General features: G+C 36.2%; 1 protein-coding gene across 1 annotated transcript in view; it reads right to left on the bottom strand.

Annotated features, from left to right (window-relative positions):
• The window catches only part of OXCT1 (3-oxoacid CoA-transferase 1), an 84,297-nt gene that overhangs the window by 28,193 nt on the left and 35,978 nt on the right, over positions 1 to 20,126 (bottom strand). The window contains exons 8-13 of the mRNA XM_057364718.1: positions 9,629 to 9,736; positions 6,953 to 7,064; positions 6,401 to 6,495; positions 5,653 to 5,701; positions 2,307 to 2,379; positions 1,456 to 1,531 (exon numbers count right to left, since the gene is read on the bottom strand). Coding sequence (XP_057220701.1) covers positions 1,456 to 1,531; positions 2,307 to 2,379; positions 5,653 to 5,701; positions 6,401 to 6,495; positions 6,953 to 7,064; positions 9,629 to 9,736 — 513 coding nt within the window. The remainder of the gene's footprint in view (positions 1 to 1,455; positions 1,532 to 2,306; positions 2,380 to 5,652; positions 5,702 to 6,400; positions 6,496 to 6,952; positions 7,065 to 9,628; positions 9,737 to 20,126) is intronic.

Below are 20,126 nucleotides of genomic sequence, written 5' to 3' on the forward strand. Positions count from 1 at the left end.
AAGAGCGGAAAATGATRAGAGCAAAAAGTCACAAGGATCCATCTGGTGTACGCCATTATAAAAAGTACATCTCAAAGTCAAATGCTATTCAAAGTTGTATTTTATACTTTCTTGTTTTGAAAACATAACTATTATTCAAAAATTTGGGATTGAACAGAACAGAGAGGCAACTTCATAGGTAGAATAAGCAATACCAGATAAGAAAAATAATCTCATTCTTTTTGAATGCAAAACTGAAATCAGTATCTTTTAGAGAACATAAAGTACTGAGGGAAGAACATGTAAGTCAACACCATTTTGAGAAAGATTACAATCAATCTTAGCTTCAATGTTTCAAGAAATGAATCTGTAAATGGATCTTTTTATTACTGCAAAATACTGTCCTCGTCTTTTGATAATTCAGATCATGAAAGGCATTTTTCAGCCTAGCCATAACCCCTTCTCATTTCCCACAATTGCTCACACAGACACCTGGAACAGTCCTTCACATAAACCTTTATCCCACTCCTACTCCCACATCAGACTGTGACCCCTCAATAAAAGCATCTTATGCTTCAGACACTGCTCCGTGATTTTCATACTCAAAAGTCTGCTGGAGAAGTCACAGGTTCAAATAATGCTTCTCCAAGACACAGGACATTCATTTGGGCTTTTGTCCTCCTCTAATCATCTTTCAGTTTCCCAAGGCCTTTAACATTGCTCAGGCAGATAGAAATATGCCTCGTTACCTTAAACAAGGTTATTAAGATTTCTAGACATCTCTGATACAAACCATATCAGAAAGTACCTTACTGAAAGCCATTGAAAATGTCAAACTTGTCAACAGTATGAAAGTTACTTATGTTGTTTAATGTTAAAACATAAAGTTCAAGGAAAGGCTTAATGTCATGAGCTGCTTAAATAATACTTGGATTAGTTTATATTTCTGTAGTTGAAACCTGGAGATCTGTTTGGCTACATACAGTAGTATTGCTTTCTTCTTAATGTATTTGAAACAGCAATGATGCAATTTTTTGACAGAAATATAGAAAAAAATGCAGACTTTAAAATATAGTTTTATAATGAGCTACATGCGGTTTTACACTTTCCCTCAAGTTACTGCTCCAGGTACAAACATAGAAGAGCTGTCATTGTCAAGAAAAAGCATCAGACCTCAGAAAAAAAAAAAAAAAAAAAAGACATTTGAAAAGCATGGACACAAGAAGGAAAAAGGCTTGCATAAATCATGTTTGCTTTCCACAATGTGCAAGTATAATTTTAGAAGTCTGGCTTCTGATAACGGATTGCTTGGTGCCAGCAGTATGCAGGAAAAATACACATACCCTCTATTTTAATGTTTTTAGCTTCACAGACCCCATTCTCCTTTGTGTGTCCTTTTCTCCTTTGCCTGATCCCCAGCTGCATTTATGTCAYCCTAAACACAGTACACTGACAGTAGTTCAAAAACCTACTTACAGGAATCATCCAGTTGGCCAGGTCACCGAATTTAGACACCTGCATTGCTCCAAGCATTGTCAAATCGACATGGCCTCTGGCAACAGAAAGTGTGCAGTTAGCATATCATGTTCAAGTAACAGCCCACAAATCTTCACAAGCTTTTGTTCATTCTCATTACACCAATTTAAAAATGGTGGCTTATGAAAGAGATAGCAACCATTTGTCACACATGGAGATGGGGTTTTTTTTCCCCTAGATGTATCACTGATGCAAATTTCTCTTTATGCCTACTGAGCCTCAAAAATGTTCCTACTTTTGTCTGATTTGGTTAATTGCATGCACAGTCAATCATCTCTGAACTCATACTTTTTAGCGCACTCCTTAACATATTTACATGCACTCATTATCTTTTCAGAGCCATTAGGATTTAGTGTTTGTTTGCATTCAACCTCCTTTCTGAAAAACAAACAAAAAACAGGTGCAGACGTTGAATTCCCATTAAGGAGGTGGAATGAGGATCACAGTTGCAAGCTGAGCAAAGAAAATGTACAGAGTGCAAGTACAGATTAGATACTTGGAAATGACAAAAAAAATAGTTGTTAAAACGTAGTTATAAATGTGTTTATATATGTCCAGGTGGTGTAGGCACAAACATCACTATGGTATCTATTAGATACAGTGGTTTTTTATTTCCAATAGCTAAACCTAACCCTCTGTAAACCATCACTGATTAAGTCCATGATCATTTTGCAGGTTGTTAGCATTGTTAAATGCCAACCACGTTTGAAAGAAATACTAATGAGTTCAGCCACTGACGCAGTTTATTCTTTTCCCATTTCAAAAAGATCAGGGTTTATGTTGTTACATACCCTCTTATCATTGCAAATGATTCATCGCTAGAGAAATAGGAAGAACCTGGAAGAACAGTGACTGTCTCCTTACCTGCAAAAGAAATAAGCTACAGTACGTATGTGTTTTGTCTCTTTGACAAATGAAGTCACAGCTATTAGCCAAGAAATAAGGGTTTTTTATCAAATTCCTTTGGATTCAGTACAACTACAGGTCTGATTGCACTTGTTACATCACATGTAAACCTAATCAATCCTATTGAATTGTGAAGCAGTTTGTTAGAGCGTCTAATGAGGATTGCCCGCTCTCTGCCCACCAGCACTTCCAGGCAAGACATCACAAACACCAGGCGAGTGTAAGAAATATCTATGGACTTCAGCTTTCTGCTCCATTCACAGAAAAAGTGAGAAGTAGCTATCTTTTGAAATAGAGAAAGTATTCAGGACATGGAGAGGCTGCAAAGAAAAGCAAGCAGATCAGATTTTTTATAGTGCTAATGATGAAAAATACAAGTAAATGACAGGTCTAGTCTATTATTGCTTTTTCAAAGGGCACAAGAAAATTAAGTTGGACTTTACACAGAGTGTTTCTCTGTGCTGCACTGTTCTCTGAAGAATGCTGATTGCTCACGCAGTGGAGCACACCTGGAAGTGACTTATTTTGACTCTGTCCAGAGCCCTTTACTTCTTCTGCCAGTTCTTTGAATCAGTCTAAGCAATAAACATTTACACAGGGTGCCTCTGAAAAGGCAAAAGAAACACAGATGAAGGTGAAATTACAAAACAAGCCTGGTAAACTTGAGAGGAAAAAAAAAGAACCAAAATATTTTAGTGCCAGGTGACATAGTGAAGAAACAGTTAGTGCAACAACAAAAGGGAAGGGGAATAAAGCATCATTAAACAGTTTCCAGAAAACAGATGAAAAAAGAAGCAATGAGATTAACTAAGAGACTGAGAAAAGGGAAAGAAACAGTGCATAAAATTTAAAATAGAGATCTAAGACATCTGCTTTAATTATTGTGCTCATCTGATGTATATTTAATGCCATTTGTATGGAAACTAAATTTTGACACACAGAATAGTATCGAATTAAGGTCATATCAGCAGTCTTGCACACTTCACAAGAATTCTGCGTGCTAACACCCAGACCYGCTGGAACTGCTAGAATTATCCTTCCATACCCAGCACCCACCCAAGGCAGTTAGAGAGAAAACAGGGATGCAAATGACAACATAGAGAGGGAAGCCTGGGATAAAGTGACACAGTAAGGTAATGATGAGAAGAAAGATACACAGGCTTAGGACCACCAAATACTGTAAAAAGAGCACCACATCACCCACTTCTTGAAAATGGACTCAGGGGGTCAGCATTTTTAAATATTTCTGCTGTAATACAGTAGTCTACCTTTCAGTTGCATTGAAGATACACTTCATATGAGACATTCAGAAAATGGGACAAACAGAAAAACCCATACATATTTCAGAGCAATACAATTACATTTGCAGAGACAAATTTGGCAAAAGCTCAAACAAGGTGTATTTTTAAAAAACTTTAAACCTGACTTTGGGGCTGAAACTGGATGATTTAAGTTAATGAATGAAAACAAGATTAATTTCTATTCCTCTGTGGTTTAGCTTCTGTTTTCTTCACATGGCTTTATAAATTTGGTTGGAAGCACCTAAAATGGTCTTAAACCGACCATATTAATGTTTCAGCAGCTATAGCTCTCATGATTTTGGTTGTAGGTCTAAGGTTCATGTATCCCATATACCGTTTACTGTGGCTTCAGAGGGACRTGTGAAGCTTTCTAATATTGAATTATCATTACTAGAATAATCTAATTTCCATGTTGCATTGTGATTTCTTATGTTAGCTTCATCCCTTCCAGATTAACTCTTAAAAAATATTTATCAAGTCTAAATAACAATTCAAGATCATCTTGATTTTCATGTTAAAGCACAACTTTTTCAGAGAATTTATGAAGTTCTTGGCTATTTTTCTCACTCTCACTCTATTGATACATTCATTTTTCATATGCACCCTTATTAAAACTTAAATTCTAAAGTGCATGCATATGATTTCACTTCTTACACTATTTTCTTCCTTCTAAATAATGTTTTTGTTTACAGTGACACCTCTGACATATTCCTTCATACAGTGTATCAAAACAATTACATAGGTACTGGTGAAATGCTGGACTCAATTTCTTAATAATTTTTTATTTMAAACCAGAAAATGGCCTCAAATAACTCCACATTTAAAATATAGTACTGTAACACAGGCAATTACACAGCACTGTGATAAGCAGCATTTAGTTGAACCAAGCAGCAAATGTTTCAAATCAGTGAATAACTACTGGACTAATACTAAATTAAAATTATTTTATTTCAGCACTTTATCTCCTTTGACTTTTCCGAGTTTAATTGTATTTGCTAAAAGCCATTGAGAAAGGTACTGTCTGTATAGATATACATGAACATCCATACATGTATTTGTATGCATGCATGTGTATACTCGAATAAAAAGTATGAAATGTGTATGTGTTTCATATTAAAAAAACAACTCTAAAATGTCAGGTCTATAACCTATACCATTAACATCAACAATGTTCCAAGGCCTACTTGTGTTTGACACAATGCAACGTTTAAGTGCATTTTTACACAGAAAMAGAGAATGTACACAGGCACAACTTTTCCATAGAACAAGAAGAAATCAGACAGAAGCACTAAATCATAAAAAACTCACATTTTTACATTGCACGGCTGCTTTGAGGTGAAATGCCCCAAAACAGCTGGGTGAGAACAGCATGTGAGAACTGCCATTCCCCACTAAAAGTGGCAGAAGCAGCTGCCTGCAGCAGAGTCTTCAGCGTGCCAGGTCCCAGCTGGGCAACTCYTTCCCCCTGCTTTGGCTACTACTCCCTCTCTGAATGTAAATGAGTTATATTCCTGGCTGGGAATAAACCAGGCCATTATACACAGGATGTTTTAAAACATGTCCCAAGCATAAATCATTGAAAACCATTTGCTAGAAGACTCAAGGTGAAAAGCAGCAGGAAAACAAACCCATATTCCCATATAGGCTGCACAAAACAATCTCAGTTCCAAAAAAGATGATTTGACCGTTTACTGGCTGGTCTGGAAGAGAGTTTCCCTCAGTAGTTACTAAAATAAATCAAGGCATAAGCTTTCTAATTAGAATATTAAACATTGCTATCGATCAAAACCTTGACATAAAAGAAGACAAATACATTAATATTTACTATCAAATAAGACAGAACTCTGACTTTAAATAATGTATCAAAAAATGTTTAGATTAACAATAAATTATCATTTTTCATTAATTAARTTTAATTAAAATACTTTACCTGCATTAATCAGATCTGGATCTACTTCACTTTCAAGTGGATAAGGACCCTGAAAACAATACAGAGATATGTCAACATTTATATTAAAATACTTTTAAAATACGATTCATAATTGCTGTAGTATTTCTAATGCTTATTACTGAAAACAGATTGTGACAGACATACATGCTTTTATCTTAAGCAGAAAACAATCCTGACATTACCAGCCACAATTTACAACAACTAACATATCAGAGCTGATGGATATATTGTTCAATTATGTTAGAATTTCTACACAACCACAAAGTGAAAGGTTTGTTTGATTTGGGTTTTTTTTTTTTTATTCTTACACAAGGTGACAGACATTTTTCAGAAAAAGATCATAACTGCAACTTCATAAAACCATATGACAGTAAAACCATATGACATAAAACCGTATGACAGTAAAACTAATATTCAGTTTAAGCATTATTTAAAATTGTGTCTGATAAGGTTTACAATGCTTGCTCGTTCAAACTCCTAATGGTTCTGACTACAGCAAAACATGTACTTAAGGCCATCCTTGGTAAAGTTGCACCATAATCATAAAATGAGCATTTCCTTAAAAATTTCCCTGCAGCACAATGAGAATTTTATTATGATGCAATATAGCATATATTTGAATAYGATTTTTTAGTAATATAATTATCAAGTTGGAGGTGGGCAGGAAATAAAACCCAGTCACAGTAAAATAAAAACACTCTAATAAGTGATCAGGATATATTCTTACCAAACCCAGGACTCCATTTTCACTCTGTAAGTGAACAGTTATGTCCGGACTGATGAAGTTACTGGCCAACAGTGGGATTCCAATACCCAGATTAGCTAAAAAGAAGTGATTAAGGCACMAACACTTACTGTAAACAACTACATTTAAAAAATTACTATTGTACTATGAGTAGATTAGAACTGTTCCTTCACAAGCACATTCATTTTTATCTCCTATTTGTGATGCATTATTTTGCCATTTGGACTTTCTAATTGCATTCTGTCAAATCCTTTACTTGACTAAAGAACAACAGCACAAATAAGGATTCTTTTCCAACTTTTTTAAAAAAAAACTTGCAACACATTCAACTGCTAACAAAACCACCAGATATAAAAACTCCACGTGTTTAATGTCTCAGCATCCCTTCTATTTCAATTGGGTATTATTGAAATAAGAGAATCACAAGGTCTGGTAAAGACAATGAACATGTTAATTAATCCATTCTAAGCAAACCAGATGCGCGCATTATTCCAGTCAGCAGCCACTCTAACCTATAGCACAGCTGAAGGATACCATACATGCCATCCTCAAACTCTAAAGCAGCTCGTTTGATGATCCTCTCCCTCACGTTATCTCCTTTTTTTTCTTTGGCTTTCGAGTCATCAGGCTTTCGAATTGATAAGCGCTGCAAAATAAGAAGTAATCGTAAGATTAGTATCCAGATTCTTGCTTCTCAAGACACAAAAGCCTGAACTGTGATTGCACTGAGATACTTGGTCTAAGAATAAAGTTATTTATTCATCTTCTACCAAAAAAGACCTTTTATTTTAGGCATTCAAGCTTATCTAAGCCAATGGAGTCATCAAATATCACCAATGACAGTAAAATATTATTTCTTTATCTGTATTACCAAGCCTGATACATAGAGAAGTGGTGAAGAAGGCATAAAGCATTAGTGCAAATACTAGCAAGTTTGAGATTCATTACCCCACAGACATCTAAATACATTCGTAAAATGTCAACCAAAAATACAAATACTGCTCTGTTTCTGCATTCATTCAAGCCAATGAGCTATTCTAGATTTATAAGGATGACAGACAGACAAATGTCATTCATCTAAAGACACTGGGAGCTAAGAAACAAGCTTTCAAACATAAATCTCTATAATTTTCCAAACCTTCATGAAGTTATTTCCTGAAATTTTCTCATCTTAAGTAGATGCTTTGCAAAATCACATGTAGGTGAAAATGCCATGACATTCAAGAAGTTTGCAACATCTTTCTTTTAAATTATTGTCTACATAAATTATGTTCTTTGCACATCTCTCCTATGCATATAAAATTCCTCTGGGCAACATCATGTCCTGCACCCCCATATGTCTTCACGTCTTCTCCTACTTCAGGCTACAATTAACACATCARGAAAAATTATCCTGTTAATTTTCATCACCACAAAAGAATTTTCGCAGAGTCACTTTCCCCTAAGGCAGTCAGAAACAGTCAGTATCAATCCTCTTGAATTTCATATCAACTTCCCTTTTACGCCTTGGCTATTTTTCCTAGAATTGCTTCACTTGAGGATTATGAATAAAGTAAGAACAATTACAGAATGTTTCTACGCAGCAAAGAGAAGGCTGGAGAGAAATTATAGCTGGCACTATAGAGACCATTTCTGAGCCATATTAGGCAGGAACTGCTATTTAAAGCCAGTAAGAATTATGACAGACTATCTTCTCTTTATTTCTTATATTCTTCATCTTCTCCCACCACTTCTCATACTCATGCTTTTCAGTGTACAGCCAATTCATATACAAAATTTAATGGTAGAGGAAAAAAATCTGCCATTTCCTTTCTATACCTGTAGTAATGAGAGGTGCCACTGCCTGAATTACAAAATTGCACAAGCAAAATTAATCTCTGTTACAATTTTGCTTTGCACTTTATAGTAGTTTTCTCCCTCCTCCCACCCCACTTTTTTTCAGAAGCATTTAGGGAAGGGACAGATGACTCGGTAGGTATTCACCACCTGTTCAGTAGATATTCACTTACGCAGCCAAGATGGAGTAGAAGCAACAGCTTAATAAATGAAGAAAGGATTTCTGACATAAAAGGTAAAAYGCTTTTCTGTGAGATAATGCAGCCATTCAGAAGAAAACAGGCCATTAATTGTAATCTAACCCAACATAACCAGAGGGAAAAAAAAAAAGGTTTGACACATCTGTTTGCAGTCAATTGCTCTACAACATGCGATATGCTTTTGCAGAATGAACAGATGTAATTAAAAAAAAAAAGCTTGTTAACCTTAGCATTCACAAAAGAGTTTACTCAGAGGAAAGGCCTTGTATGACTTTCTAGGACTTTGTGACTTGATTTTCATAACAAAAACTTTCATTATTGCAATTCCTTTCTGCCTTTTTTTTTCACAGTCTTTTTCCTTGTGTCATATATCTTCTCATCTACTGCTCTTCTGACAACAATTTGACTAATTTCCACCTCCAGAGTATTCAGACACAGAAGAAATACAGAATTTTCAACTGCACTTTAAAGTATCATCACATCACCATGAATATAGGGACACAGCTTGAGTGTAGCAAAGCCACAGAAACAATAAAGAGCAATTACAAAACCATAATTTTCTTGGATGTTTTCAGTGGAGGAATATTATTGCTGCTATTTTTAATAATTTTTGACATCGTTTATTAAGACTAGAATGGTCAAGATCTAAAAAAGTTCCTGATTAAAGGAAAGGGAACAGGGGTTTCCAGTATCTTTGCAACATAATGTAATTCAATAGACACCACAAAAGGACCGAGACTGGCCCTACATGCCCATATCAAAAAATCTCAGTGGAAGAGAAAGAATTTACTTGTCAAATCAGATCCTGGTCTAGATGCTCCCCCTCCTGTGACTACAGCAGCTGAGCTGAGAGAGGAAAGGACAATGAAGTAGAATCTTCCACTAAACTGTCAACTGCAGTAAAGCCATTCAGGGCTACAGGCAGTTGCTCTAAATTATTCAAGGACTGAACCATAGGGTCTGGGATGTAAGAAACATGGCTTAATCCTCAGGCCCCCACCAAACTACTAATTACTGAAGTACCTACCTATGCTCCAGTTTCTAACAAAACTTGATGGATCTTTCGCACACTATTTTCTCAGAGCTACCCCCAGGTGACTAGAATAAAAACTGTGCAAATTTTAAATACACCCCAAGTTAAAATATGTTGTGACCAAGAAGCTCAGCTACTTACTTCAATTCTCTTCTCAAACTTCTCTCCTTGTAACAGGCGATCAACATAGATTTTGGGAACATGAATGTCTTCTGGGGCAAATGCTCCTATATCAACAATTTCTTCTACCTACGGAGTGAAAAGGAAAAGTGAAAATATTTAGAAGAAAGTATTTAATGAAAGGTTTTACCAATGAGGTTTAGAAATGAAATATTAAATACACAGCAGATCACATCAAGAAAACTAAGGAATGGGACAAAATAAATACAGTCTCTAAAACAGGTTAACTTAGATGCTTAGCTGTCCTCTTCTTTCAAAGCACATGTCTTCATATAAACTGAAGGTAATTTATGTTCTAACAGGCCCATTTATAGGGTAAATTTAAAGAAATATGATACGTACAATTACATCAGAAGTGTTTGCATTAAAATAATTTCCACTCAAACAGAAGAAAACAATATGCTAGTAACAAAATATCAAAATATAAAGCAGAAGTATCAATTTAGAGGATAGAAACACAGAAGCTGAATCAAAGGTTTTTCATAGTGTACCCAAAAATAGAAAACATTCGAACTGTAATAATGGATTGCGAGAAAGAAGACCCAAAATGCAGATTTAGAAGTTTTTACACTTAATGGAACAGAGGTTCTTCACAAAATTACACTCATCCACATGTAGTTGATTTGAAATGCCATTTCTCTGCAGAACCACAGACAAGTAGGAGTTTTCTTCCTKCTACACTTGGGTTCAGCGTGGTTTAGTCAGAGAGCCTAGTACAGATAGATACCTCCATCACAGACCCTGAGCCGGGGCTGGTGCTTTCCCTGACAAAGTCTGAGGTGCTCAGAGCACATCCCACTCTGCACAGACACTAATGTTGATGTTGTCAGCAGTTACATCTGACCACAGGGAAAACACGTGATGTTAGAGAAACACTCAAAGATGGCATACAACARTCTACTACAGAGGACATAACAATGTACTCAATTTACTCACAAAGTCTCCAAACTGCTCTATCACCAGGAATTCATTAAACTATTAGGAATGTCCAAAGTCCAATAACCCCAAAGCAAGACCCAGGGAATGGTAAGGGYAAATATTTTTACAGCTATCACCAGTGAAGCAACATTAAAGACTTTAAAACTCAATGGACATCCTACTTCACAATATGATCAATACTAAAATCTATAGAACATCTGATAGACAATTACCTTCCTACTGTGCCTTGAGTTGTGACAATGAACAAACAAACAAATCAACCAATCCACCCTAAAAGCAGGAGAGGGAGAAGAAAAATAAAAAAAAAAAAAAAAAAAAAACAAACCTAAAGATCACAGGATCAGGTTCAAATTATCCCTAAAAAAAAAAGCCCTGGGTTAAAGAGACAGAAAGGACATGCTGTGAAATCTTCAAGGCAAATATCCCAAGAAAGAGGCACTAACAGCCACGGCTCAGTGTCCAGGGAGAACAGAAACCCAAACCCAGAAAGCCCTTACCCACAAGAAAAGGAGAGACAATCAAACAAGTATTTTGAAAATTCTGGCTATTCATGAAAAAAATGCTACAGCTGCATCCATTTCACTGGAAGTTTCTTATTTTATACATGCATTTTAAGGTTAATGTGGAGACCAAGTCAAACACAGGGTAAAATAAAAAAAAAAAATTCTGAAGCACACTGCACTTTTGGTGCAGTGACTACTGTCAGAATATGTTCAGAAGGGAGGAGAAGGAGGACACAAGACTTTCCAATGAAGCAATAGGCAAGCAGATCTGCTACCAGCAGAATTCCCAAATTCACCCTCTCTAATTAAATTTGTCTTCACTTATCAGATGGAAATCTAGGCCTGGGGAATTCTAATTGCTCCTGATTTGAACTTTCTCACAGAATAAGCACATTTATTTGCTGCAGTAGCTGAGATTATAAAACCAAAATCTTGGCACAATTCAAGCAACTCCAACAGAATTATGCTGTCAGAAAACTTGACACACTGAGTCTCTTTCCCCCCCAAAGAATACACAGAATAAATTATTCATCCAACAATAAATTGTTGGATTTTGTTATCAGTCACGCCATTCTGCTAATTGGTTTGTATTTTGTGTCTTGGGACACGGCAGTCAGCCTGATAGCTTTTTCTCTATTATTTCCAAATATTAACCCAAATGAACAGCACACTACAAACCGCATTTTGTCCTAAGGCTTTCAGGTTAACATAAGGATCCCTGATGATTGGAACACCTTTCCATGTTCTACCAATATGTGGAATAAGCATCAAGTCTAACTAAAATTAAATATGTTCAAATATCTCCATAGCAGTTAAGAGGTATTTGGAAAAGGGATTAAGAATTTGCACGTGATGTATGAAAAAATAACTCTCGTCAGTTCTGCAAGTGAGAGTAATCAGCATGTTTACATGGGAAAGGGAGAATTCATGCAGGGGAAGCAGAAACACTGTCTGACTGCTCTAGCTCTCTCTCCCAACTTCTCTCTGAGGGAGTTCAAGGAGAGGCACTGTTCATGGGTTGCCTGCCATCAACATTGCCAGAGGTGAAGCTGTGCCAGCAGAAGTGACACCAGGAAATCTGATGGCTGTGGGAATCAGCCCCTTAGTGCCTGYGGCTCCCACAAGGCATTGCCCCACTACCTTCCTAGTAAAGAATGACACTACAAATTTAACAGTTCCATCACTAGGCATATCCACTGCCCTTTCAGGATTCCTATTTCTTTATGAGTTGGCTCTGTAACACCTCTGTAGCAGAAGCCTCAAGGAGAAAGGCAGGAGTGCATCCATTTAATAATTCAAAGGATGCATGTGAGCTTTTTGCCTGCTCTGCTCTCATCTTACCTATGCTTCTGTTCTTTCTTTCCTGTACTCACCCTGCCTCAGGCTTTATTTTGTCAAGTACAGAAGAAACTCTGTAAACATCAAAAATCATTATGTGGCATCCCACCCAAGAGACACCAAGTCTGGCAAAGCATAGAGAGGAAACTAATCAGGGCAGATCACCTCCTGTGCACTTTGTAATTAGAAAATCAAAATCCTCTGGTACCATTTTGACTGCCTTGATCACATGTGTCCATCTTAAATCTTCATTTCATCAATGTGCAAAAAGACAGAAAATGTTTACACCTTCATTATTAGGTAGAGCTAAAAAGTAAGTTCAGGAGACCGTGTGGGCTGACTTCCCTCTTCTGGGAAGGCTCTGATGAGCCTTCCCAGATCCAAAAATCCTTTTATTCAAAAAGGATTCAAAAAATCCTTTTATTGTTTCAAAAGTTTCACAGTATTGGGGGTTTCTTCCTGGGTATAGTGTTCTTGCAGATCATCTCTGCTGACAATAGAGGCAGGATGAATGRATTTCATCCTTTCTGAACACCGGTTTGTCTGTAAATACACCCAGAACATAAAAGCTGTTCTCTGCTATGATTCACAAGAGCCTTCTGCCATTCCTTTTGGTATCAGCACTCACAAAGGCAGTGGTCATTTACCTCACAATACCATTTCTCTGTAATTTACACTTACTTTGCCTTTTTAAAGTAATTTGAATTCCTTTTCCTTACAAAAATCCACCTACCTCTCTAGATTTCTTTCAGAATTYCTGAAGGCTTCCAGAGAAAAAAGGGAACCATGATAGTTACAGACTTCTAGCAAGAAAAAAAGGAAACTCTSCTTCCTGACCAAAAATTGATAAGGAAATGACAACGACAAACTATGCATTCCGAAACACTCAAAAACAAAAAGGCTTTTTGAGCATGCTCCTTTTACCTATTTCTTCCAAATGTTTTCAGCTGGTTTAGTTTAAAATCTCAGTTCTCATACAACTAAGCTATAACCAGAAATCACAATATAATTCCTTGCTACATAAAAAAAATCAAAAACATGTGCATAAAAGAAAGAAAGAGATGGGGGAAAATCAGAGCTTAAGAAACCTATGCATTTTTAAGCAACTTATTTTTACACTAGTTTTATTAAATCTCTCTATCACTATCTTAATTAGTTCATTTCAGTTCTTCAAACTGAAATAAAGACCATTACTAGCAGAACATTAGTAAAATAAAACATTACAACTGGTTAAATGTCCAAAACAACAAGAGGAATGAAATAAAATTTAGCCCCTTACACACACTCATCAGTGCATTTCTTCAGTTCACTACTGGAAGAGCCAGGATGCCACTACAAAATGCATTACAACATTTATAAAATCATGAAATTAAAAAAGCTTTAAATACCTACTACAGGTTAAAATGATAAATTTTATGTGTCTGCAGTCAAGATCACAGAATCTGTGATCAACCATTCAYGATGGTTAATGACAAAAAAGAGAGGGGGAAAAAATAATTGTTTAGACTGAATTTCACAAAAAGTTTTGATATTGTAAAACTGAAATGCACTCTCAAAACAGTCCACTGGAAACGAAGATCACTTACTGAACTACAAAAAAAAAAAGAAAAAGAAAAGCAGTTTAATATTACTAAGTTCTTCCTGCATGTAGGGAGATGAAACACAGGATCTTTTGTTCAATTCTTTCCCATTCTAAGGTGAGAGAGACCACGAAATTTCTACTTCTGTCAACATCCTACAGTAATGTAATGACAGCCAGTCAATAACCACTCTGAAAAAGAGACTTTTATAACTTTAAAATCACACAGCTACCAAACAACCTGATAAAGGTGCATCTTGGTCAATAATTACCACATTATGCTGACATCAGACCTCAAATAAATGTTTTCATAAGCGTACTGAGGGGAGGAAACAGTAAAAACATGTAAAGTTTGTATTTGTTGGAGAACCTTTTATATAATGAGCCTGGTGCAGGCCACACTGGAGACCCACTTAGCCCAGCAAGCTTTCTTCTTAGCAACAGGATCTTAAAGGACTGTGTGGCACCTCTGGTTATATTTCCCAGCTGTCAGCAAATGCAGTTGAAGGATGTCCTCAGACAGAGGCTGGACATCAACCACCTGCTTCATAGCTGCTCGTGAGCTAGGAAGTAATGGTTTTCTTAGAACCAAAAGACACTATTTCTTAAACTTAACTGTATGTATGAAAGACATTTCTCACTACCTCTTGTAATTTCACTGCGTGCTCTCTTCTCTGTGCCATACAGGAAGAACATGCAGCTGTTCTTTCTTTGTCTGTTCCATGCTACTGAGGAGCATATGGATCTTTTTGTGTTTTCCTAGTTTCTAGGAGACTGTTATCCTCTGTAAACACCACAGAGAGAAACAGTGAGACCTGTTGCCAGTATGTCATATCTGATCATCACGGAGGCAAAACTGACATAAATATCCTACATTTGTCTCCAGTATTTCCATCATGTGGTGGCTAGAGATCCCCCTAAATCAGGAGCCCCTCCAAGAATATACTCAATTCACCTCTGTTTTGTCTGTTCTAAATCTCCTCAATTACCACCTCCACTTGTAGTTGCCTCAGGCTTAATCTCCTCTCACACTATTCTGCACCTGCTGCCTGCTTCCTCCAAATGCCCCTTTCCGTTCCAGGAGTTTGACATCTTCCTCCATGCTGTACTGCTGACAGCAGAGAAGAAAACAGACAGCACTAAATTACCTGCTCTAGATACTCACACACAGCAGCTCCAGGATAAACACCACAAAGAGAAGAGGAAGCRTATTTGATTATCTGCAAAGGCTATGTGTATATAAAGCTGTGTGCATGCATGAAAGAATGCAAGAAATTTAATCACCACTCTCTGCAGAGGTTCTCATAGATCCTCTCACACTCACGGAACTACACTTCAGAAATTTCTAACCCAGTCACATATTAGCACGGCTAGGATACACAATAGTCTTAAGTATCAAGAACATGTTCAAAGTCTGAGGACACCGATATTTCTCAAAGAAATATTCCTTCATTAAATTGATGGACTTGCTTGTTTGATGGCTTGTACTAGTATGTCTACAAAATTCTGTATGTGTCAAAAAGTGAAAGTGAAGATAGCTGGTTTCTTGTTTCCTTAAATTCATTCCTTTGGATTTTGCACTATTATTTTATGCCAAAATTACCTGRATTGAAAGCATGAGTGATTACTTTAAGATCCCGCAATCTTGCAGCCCCAGCATTACCAATCAAATCAGCCTCCAACAGCAGGTACACCTAGGAGTGATTTCTCCCTAAACTTTGTGGTTGCTCTGATATCAGTCATCAGTGAACTCCTGCTGGCACATTTTGTGACTTGTGCTTTCTTGATGAAATGAGGTGATAAAGCACACATTTGTATTCAATACCTAGGTTCTTAACACAAAATGAAACATAACCATCCACGTGGGATATATACAAAATAGTTTCCTCACACCTGGAGATGGCAATTCTGCAGAATGCTTTTTTAGATTACATGATGTAAATATTTTTCATAGATTTCAATAGTGGGAGAAGAGCCAGAAGACAACTTTTGGAAGTTAGGATTTCTCCTTTTGTTCTCTCTCTTGGGGAATATTCTCCCATTTTGTTGATGAGATAATAATGGGTGAGTCTTAAGCCTAATGAGGCCTATTAATTAAAAACTTTCTATAGCCTTTTTATACRTTGTCAATATAAGAATGTAATAACTTTTTACATATTATTAAAATACAATGTAATCACTTTCAATATATTATCAATGATAGCTTTTTTATATATTGCTATAAGTTTTTTAATAGTGTATTAGCAACATACCAGCTGCACATAATCTTACCAGCTGGATTAGTACATAGATACCTGAAATCACCAAGGGGTATAAATCAGAGAAGTTCTGAAGAAAGTAGGCAAGTAGATGCTATAACAAGGAACAGTAGCAGGCACTAATGAGAACTTGGCAGAAGCACGGGACAATCAGCAAAATAATTGGAAATTACGACTTGGAGGACTAGAAAAAAACCCATGAACAACACCACTGCCCATGCCCTGAAGACAGTGTTAAAAGTCCACCATGATGAAGAGGATGTATCTCATTAGAGGGAGACCCCTGCAACCACCGAATTGAGGGTGGCACATGCACACTTGCACAACTGTGATAACGTGTTTCCGTGCCCATGTATAGTAGTGGGTGTATGGTGGGCACATGGGGGGCAGTGACAATGGCAATGTTACACCATGCTCACTGTATAAATATGTGCTAATTTGAAGCAAAGGCAGGTGGGTTAGGAGGAGAAATCCCCCTCATCTTCAGCGCTGCAATAAACAAATACCTGCTCTATAGACACAGATCTATGGAGTTTTATTTCTAGTCCTTTTCGGGCATCAACCTCATCTACAGCTGCGGGATTCAAATTACATTAGATTGAAAGTCTTTGAACATATTAGAGGGTAAAAATAAATAACTGGGATTTTTAAATTAAAATTACTCACATTTTACTAGCAATAATTGAACAAAAAAGAATCCCAGCCATAATGAAAACAAAATATTTTATTTTCTTACTCATATCAGAGAAATGAGAAATGAAAAGAGACTAAAAGAGTTCTCATATCCTATGCATTCCAAGAAACGTAACTTAAAGGTCAGGAGATAAATTTAAGCTTTACTTTCAAAAATGAAATAAATTGAATTTAAATACTGAAGAGAGAGATAGACAAGTAAAATAAAAATGAAAGGAAAAGGCAGAGATTTAATTGTACTATCCAAGAAGGTGATTTTTGTACTTTACAGTCTATTTAAGAGCAACTAAACCACCCTCAGATTCAAGGAATATAACTAAGGMTCAGACCAGAGCAGGCTAAGCAGAAGACATATAGCAAGGTAATCCCAGTAAAACAATCCCAGTATTAGCAGCTGGTTTGTAGCCAATTATGTTGCTGGTTCTCTCTGGTAAAAGAAAGAAACCCTACAAGTATTTTAATAAAGGTACCTAAAGGGTAACTTTACATCAAAATGGCATGTTCTGTGAATACATCTATTAGTTCTCCTTATTTCAGATGTGGACAGTGGCAATTTACCAAGATTTCTAAAAACGACTTGATATGCTACCAATTTGTTTCTCAACAAGGAATTAGTGTGGTCCATTTCACTTTCAGAATCATGGCAGCATCCCAACCCCCTGAAATACTCAAAATAAATAAGCTTCTCCACGGTTTTGAGGAAGAAAGTAGTCAGACTACATTTCAAGGAAAGGTTTGAAAGAAAGAAAACAACTGGCATGGCTTAGACACTTCCAACAGACCACAGAAATGTGGGCATAAAGAGATTGCTGCAATTTTAAAGAAAAATTAAACATTCCTTGCTCTTARTCATTATCCTTTCTAAAAGCTGCCTAGAAAAGAGAACCCTAGATACACATAGAAATAAAACAAAAAGCAAGAATACAGTGCTTTGTAGGACAAAAATTATTATTTGAGGTTGGCAGAAACATTTAAATCAGTCCTTCAAATATAAAAATAGAATTTTTTGCTTATCATGGCCTAATGAGAAAATTGTGATTTCACTAGAAATTGTGAAAAACTGTCTTTAACACAAGTGCTCCTTATCCCATTGCTTACATAGCTAATTCCCTACATATCTCCCCCATTTTAATCAGGATTATATCACAGAATCATCTGAGTCAGAAGGGACCCGCAAGAACCATGGAATGCAATTTTAAGTGAGTGGCCCATGTGGAGATCAAACCCACATCTTTGGCATAACCAGAACCATAATCTGACYATCCGAGTTAATCTCAGTGCTCATGTCTTTGCCTTTCTCCACTTCTTTCAACAACAAGAGGAAAACTGATAAAATATGTCTGACTTACTCCARAGGAGGAGTGTGCTTGTTCCTCTATGATAAAAAACACAGAACACCTGTTCAAACATAAAGTTGCTTTAAGATTTGTTTAGTTATTGCTTTCTCCAGATGAATCAGAAGTGGCAAAATAAGGATCCTAGTATCTAATTCATGGGAAYATAAATGGGAGCGTGTTTCCACACACTGGACATCATGAGTGAGAGTTCTCTGTAACAGAATTTAGTAAGGTTTTGGGGAAGAAAAAGAAAAAAAAAGACTATCAACTGTTTGGGACACAAAAATGGAAAGCTTCTCTGTTGTTCCGTTCATTCACTTTCCATTTTCTGCAGCCTGAAAAATCAGCACGATTTAAGTCAGGTCAGTCTTGGTATCTCAATCCATTATTTCTCTTTAACTATTCACTTTTTTTACTGAGTAGTTCGATAGCATTTTCAGGGGAGGGATACTGCAGGAGCTAAAAGGATGCTGCTAAAATCTGAGCTACTGATTCAATTACTCAAAAATTTCCACTGCAGYAATAGTTTTGAGGCTGCAGCTTTTCAAACCTCAGTATTTTGACCACCTGAAACAATGCATTTGCCTCATATAAGAAAGAAATTTTTTTTAAGKTTTTCAGTTTGGATGTATAATCTTTCTCATTTTACACTAGAAATCACCATCAGATATATTAATAGAACAGAAAACAAATTAATGTCTTAAGACCAAGATATATATGCTCGTAAATTCCTTGAATCATGCCCAAAACTCTCCCTTTGTTTCCATGCTATATTAATGCATGATTTTAAATGCAAAGACAGGTAAGTCATYGATTGATTTACATATTTATGCACAAATCAGGGCTGAAAAGTTAAATTTAGATTATTGTAAATCCTATTAAATTTCAAATTCTCATTAAATATACTTCAAATGCACAGTCTGTCAGGCTTTCTACAAAATGTTATGAGAAACCCTCTAAATTTAGCTTTGGAAGCAAACAGAGGCTTTCCATCAGTTTCTCCAGCACACTGACTTCTTGGCAATCTGCAGTATCTACTGATCAACCACGAGCTAGCTTTTTCTTGTTCTTTTTGAATGTCGTATTTGTTCTTAACATATGTGACAAGGATAAAAGGAATCTTTTTTCGTTGAAGATTATATTCACATCTGCAATGAACTTCTGAAGCTGAATGCTGAGAAAACTCATGATACATGTCCAAGAAGGTATCATTTTGAAAGGAATAAAATATAAGACAGATTAAAGAAAAAACAAATGCAATTCTTCCAGCACTATATGATGCATAGGTAAAGCTACCTGAACAGCAGTCAGCAACAATTTGATCTGCTATGAATTTTAACCACTTAATATTCACTACCTGAGCAATGAAGTGCCAAATCTGAAGCCATTTAATTAGATGTTATATATAAAAGAAAAGCAGCTGTAGGAAAGAAAAAAGAAACAAACCAGAAAATAAAAGAACAACAGTAAAAACAAAAAAAAAAATCAACAAACCCCACATAGCTAAATTAGCTATTAAAGAAATTTATTACTCTGATAAGAATAAAATAGAATAGAATAAAATAGAATAGAATAAGAATTGGAATGGAATAGGAATGGAATGGAATAGAGAAGAGAATAGAGAATAGAGAATAGAGAATAGAGAATAGAGAATAGAGAATAGAGAATAGAGAATAGAAGAGAGAATAGAAGAGAGAAGAGAAGAGAGAAGAGAAGAGAGAAGAGAAGAGAAAAGAGAAGAGAAAAGAGAAGAGAAAAGAGAAAAGAGAAGAGAGAAGAGAGAAGAGAGAAGAGAGAAGAGAGAAGAGAGAA

Source organism: Malurus melanocephalus, unplaced genomic scaffold (genome assembly GCF_030028575.1).
Source record: "Malurus melanocephalus ecotype Western Australia unplaced genomic scaffold, MMel_1.1 scaffold_41, whole genome shotgun sequence".
Lineage (NCBI taxonomy): Eukaryota > Metazoa > Chordata > Aves > Passeriformes > Maluridae > Malurus > Malurus melanocephalus.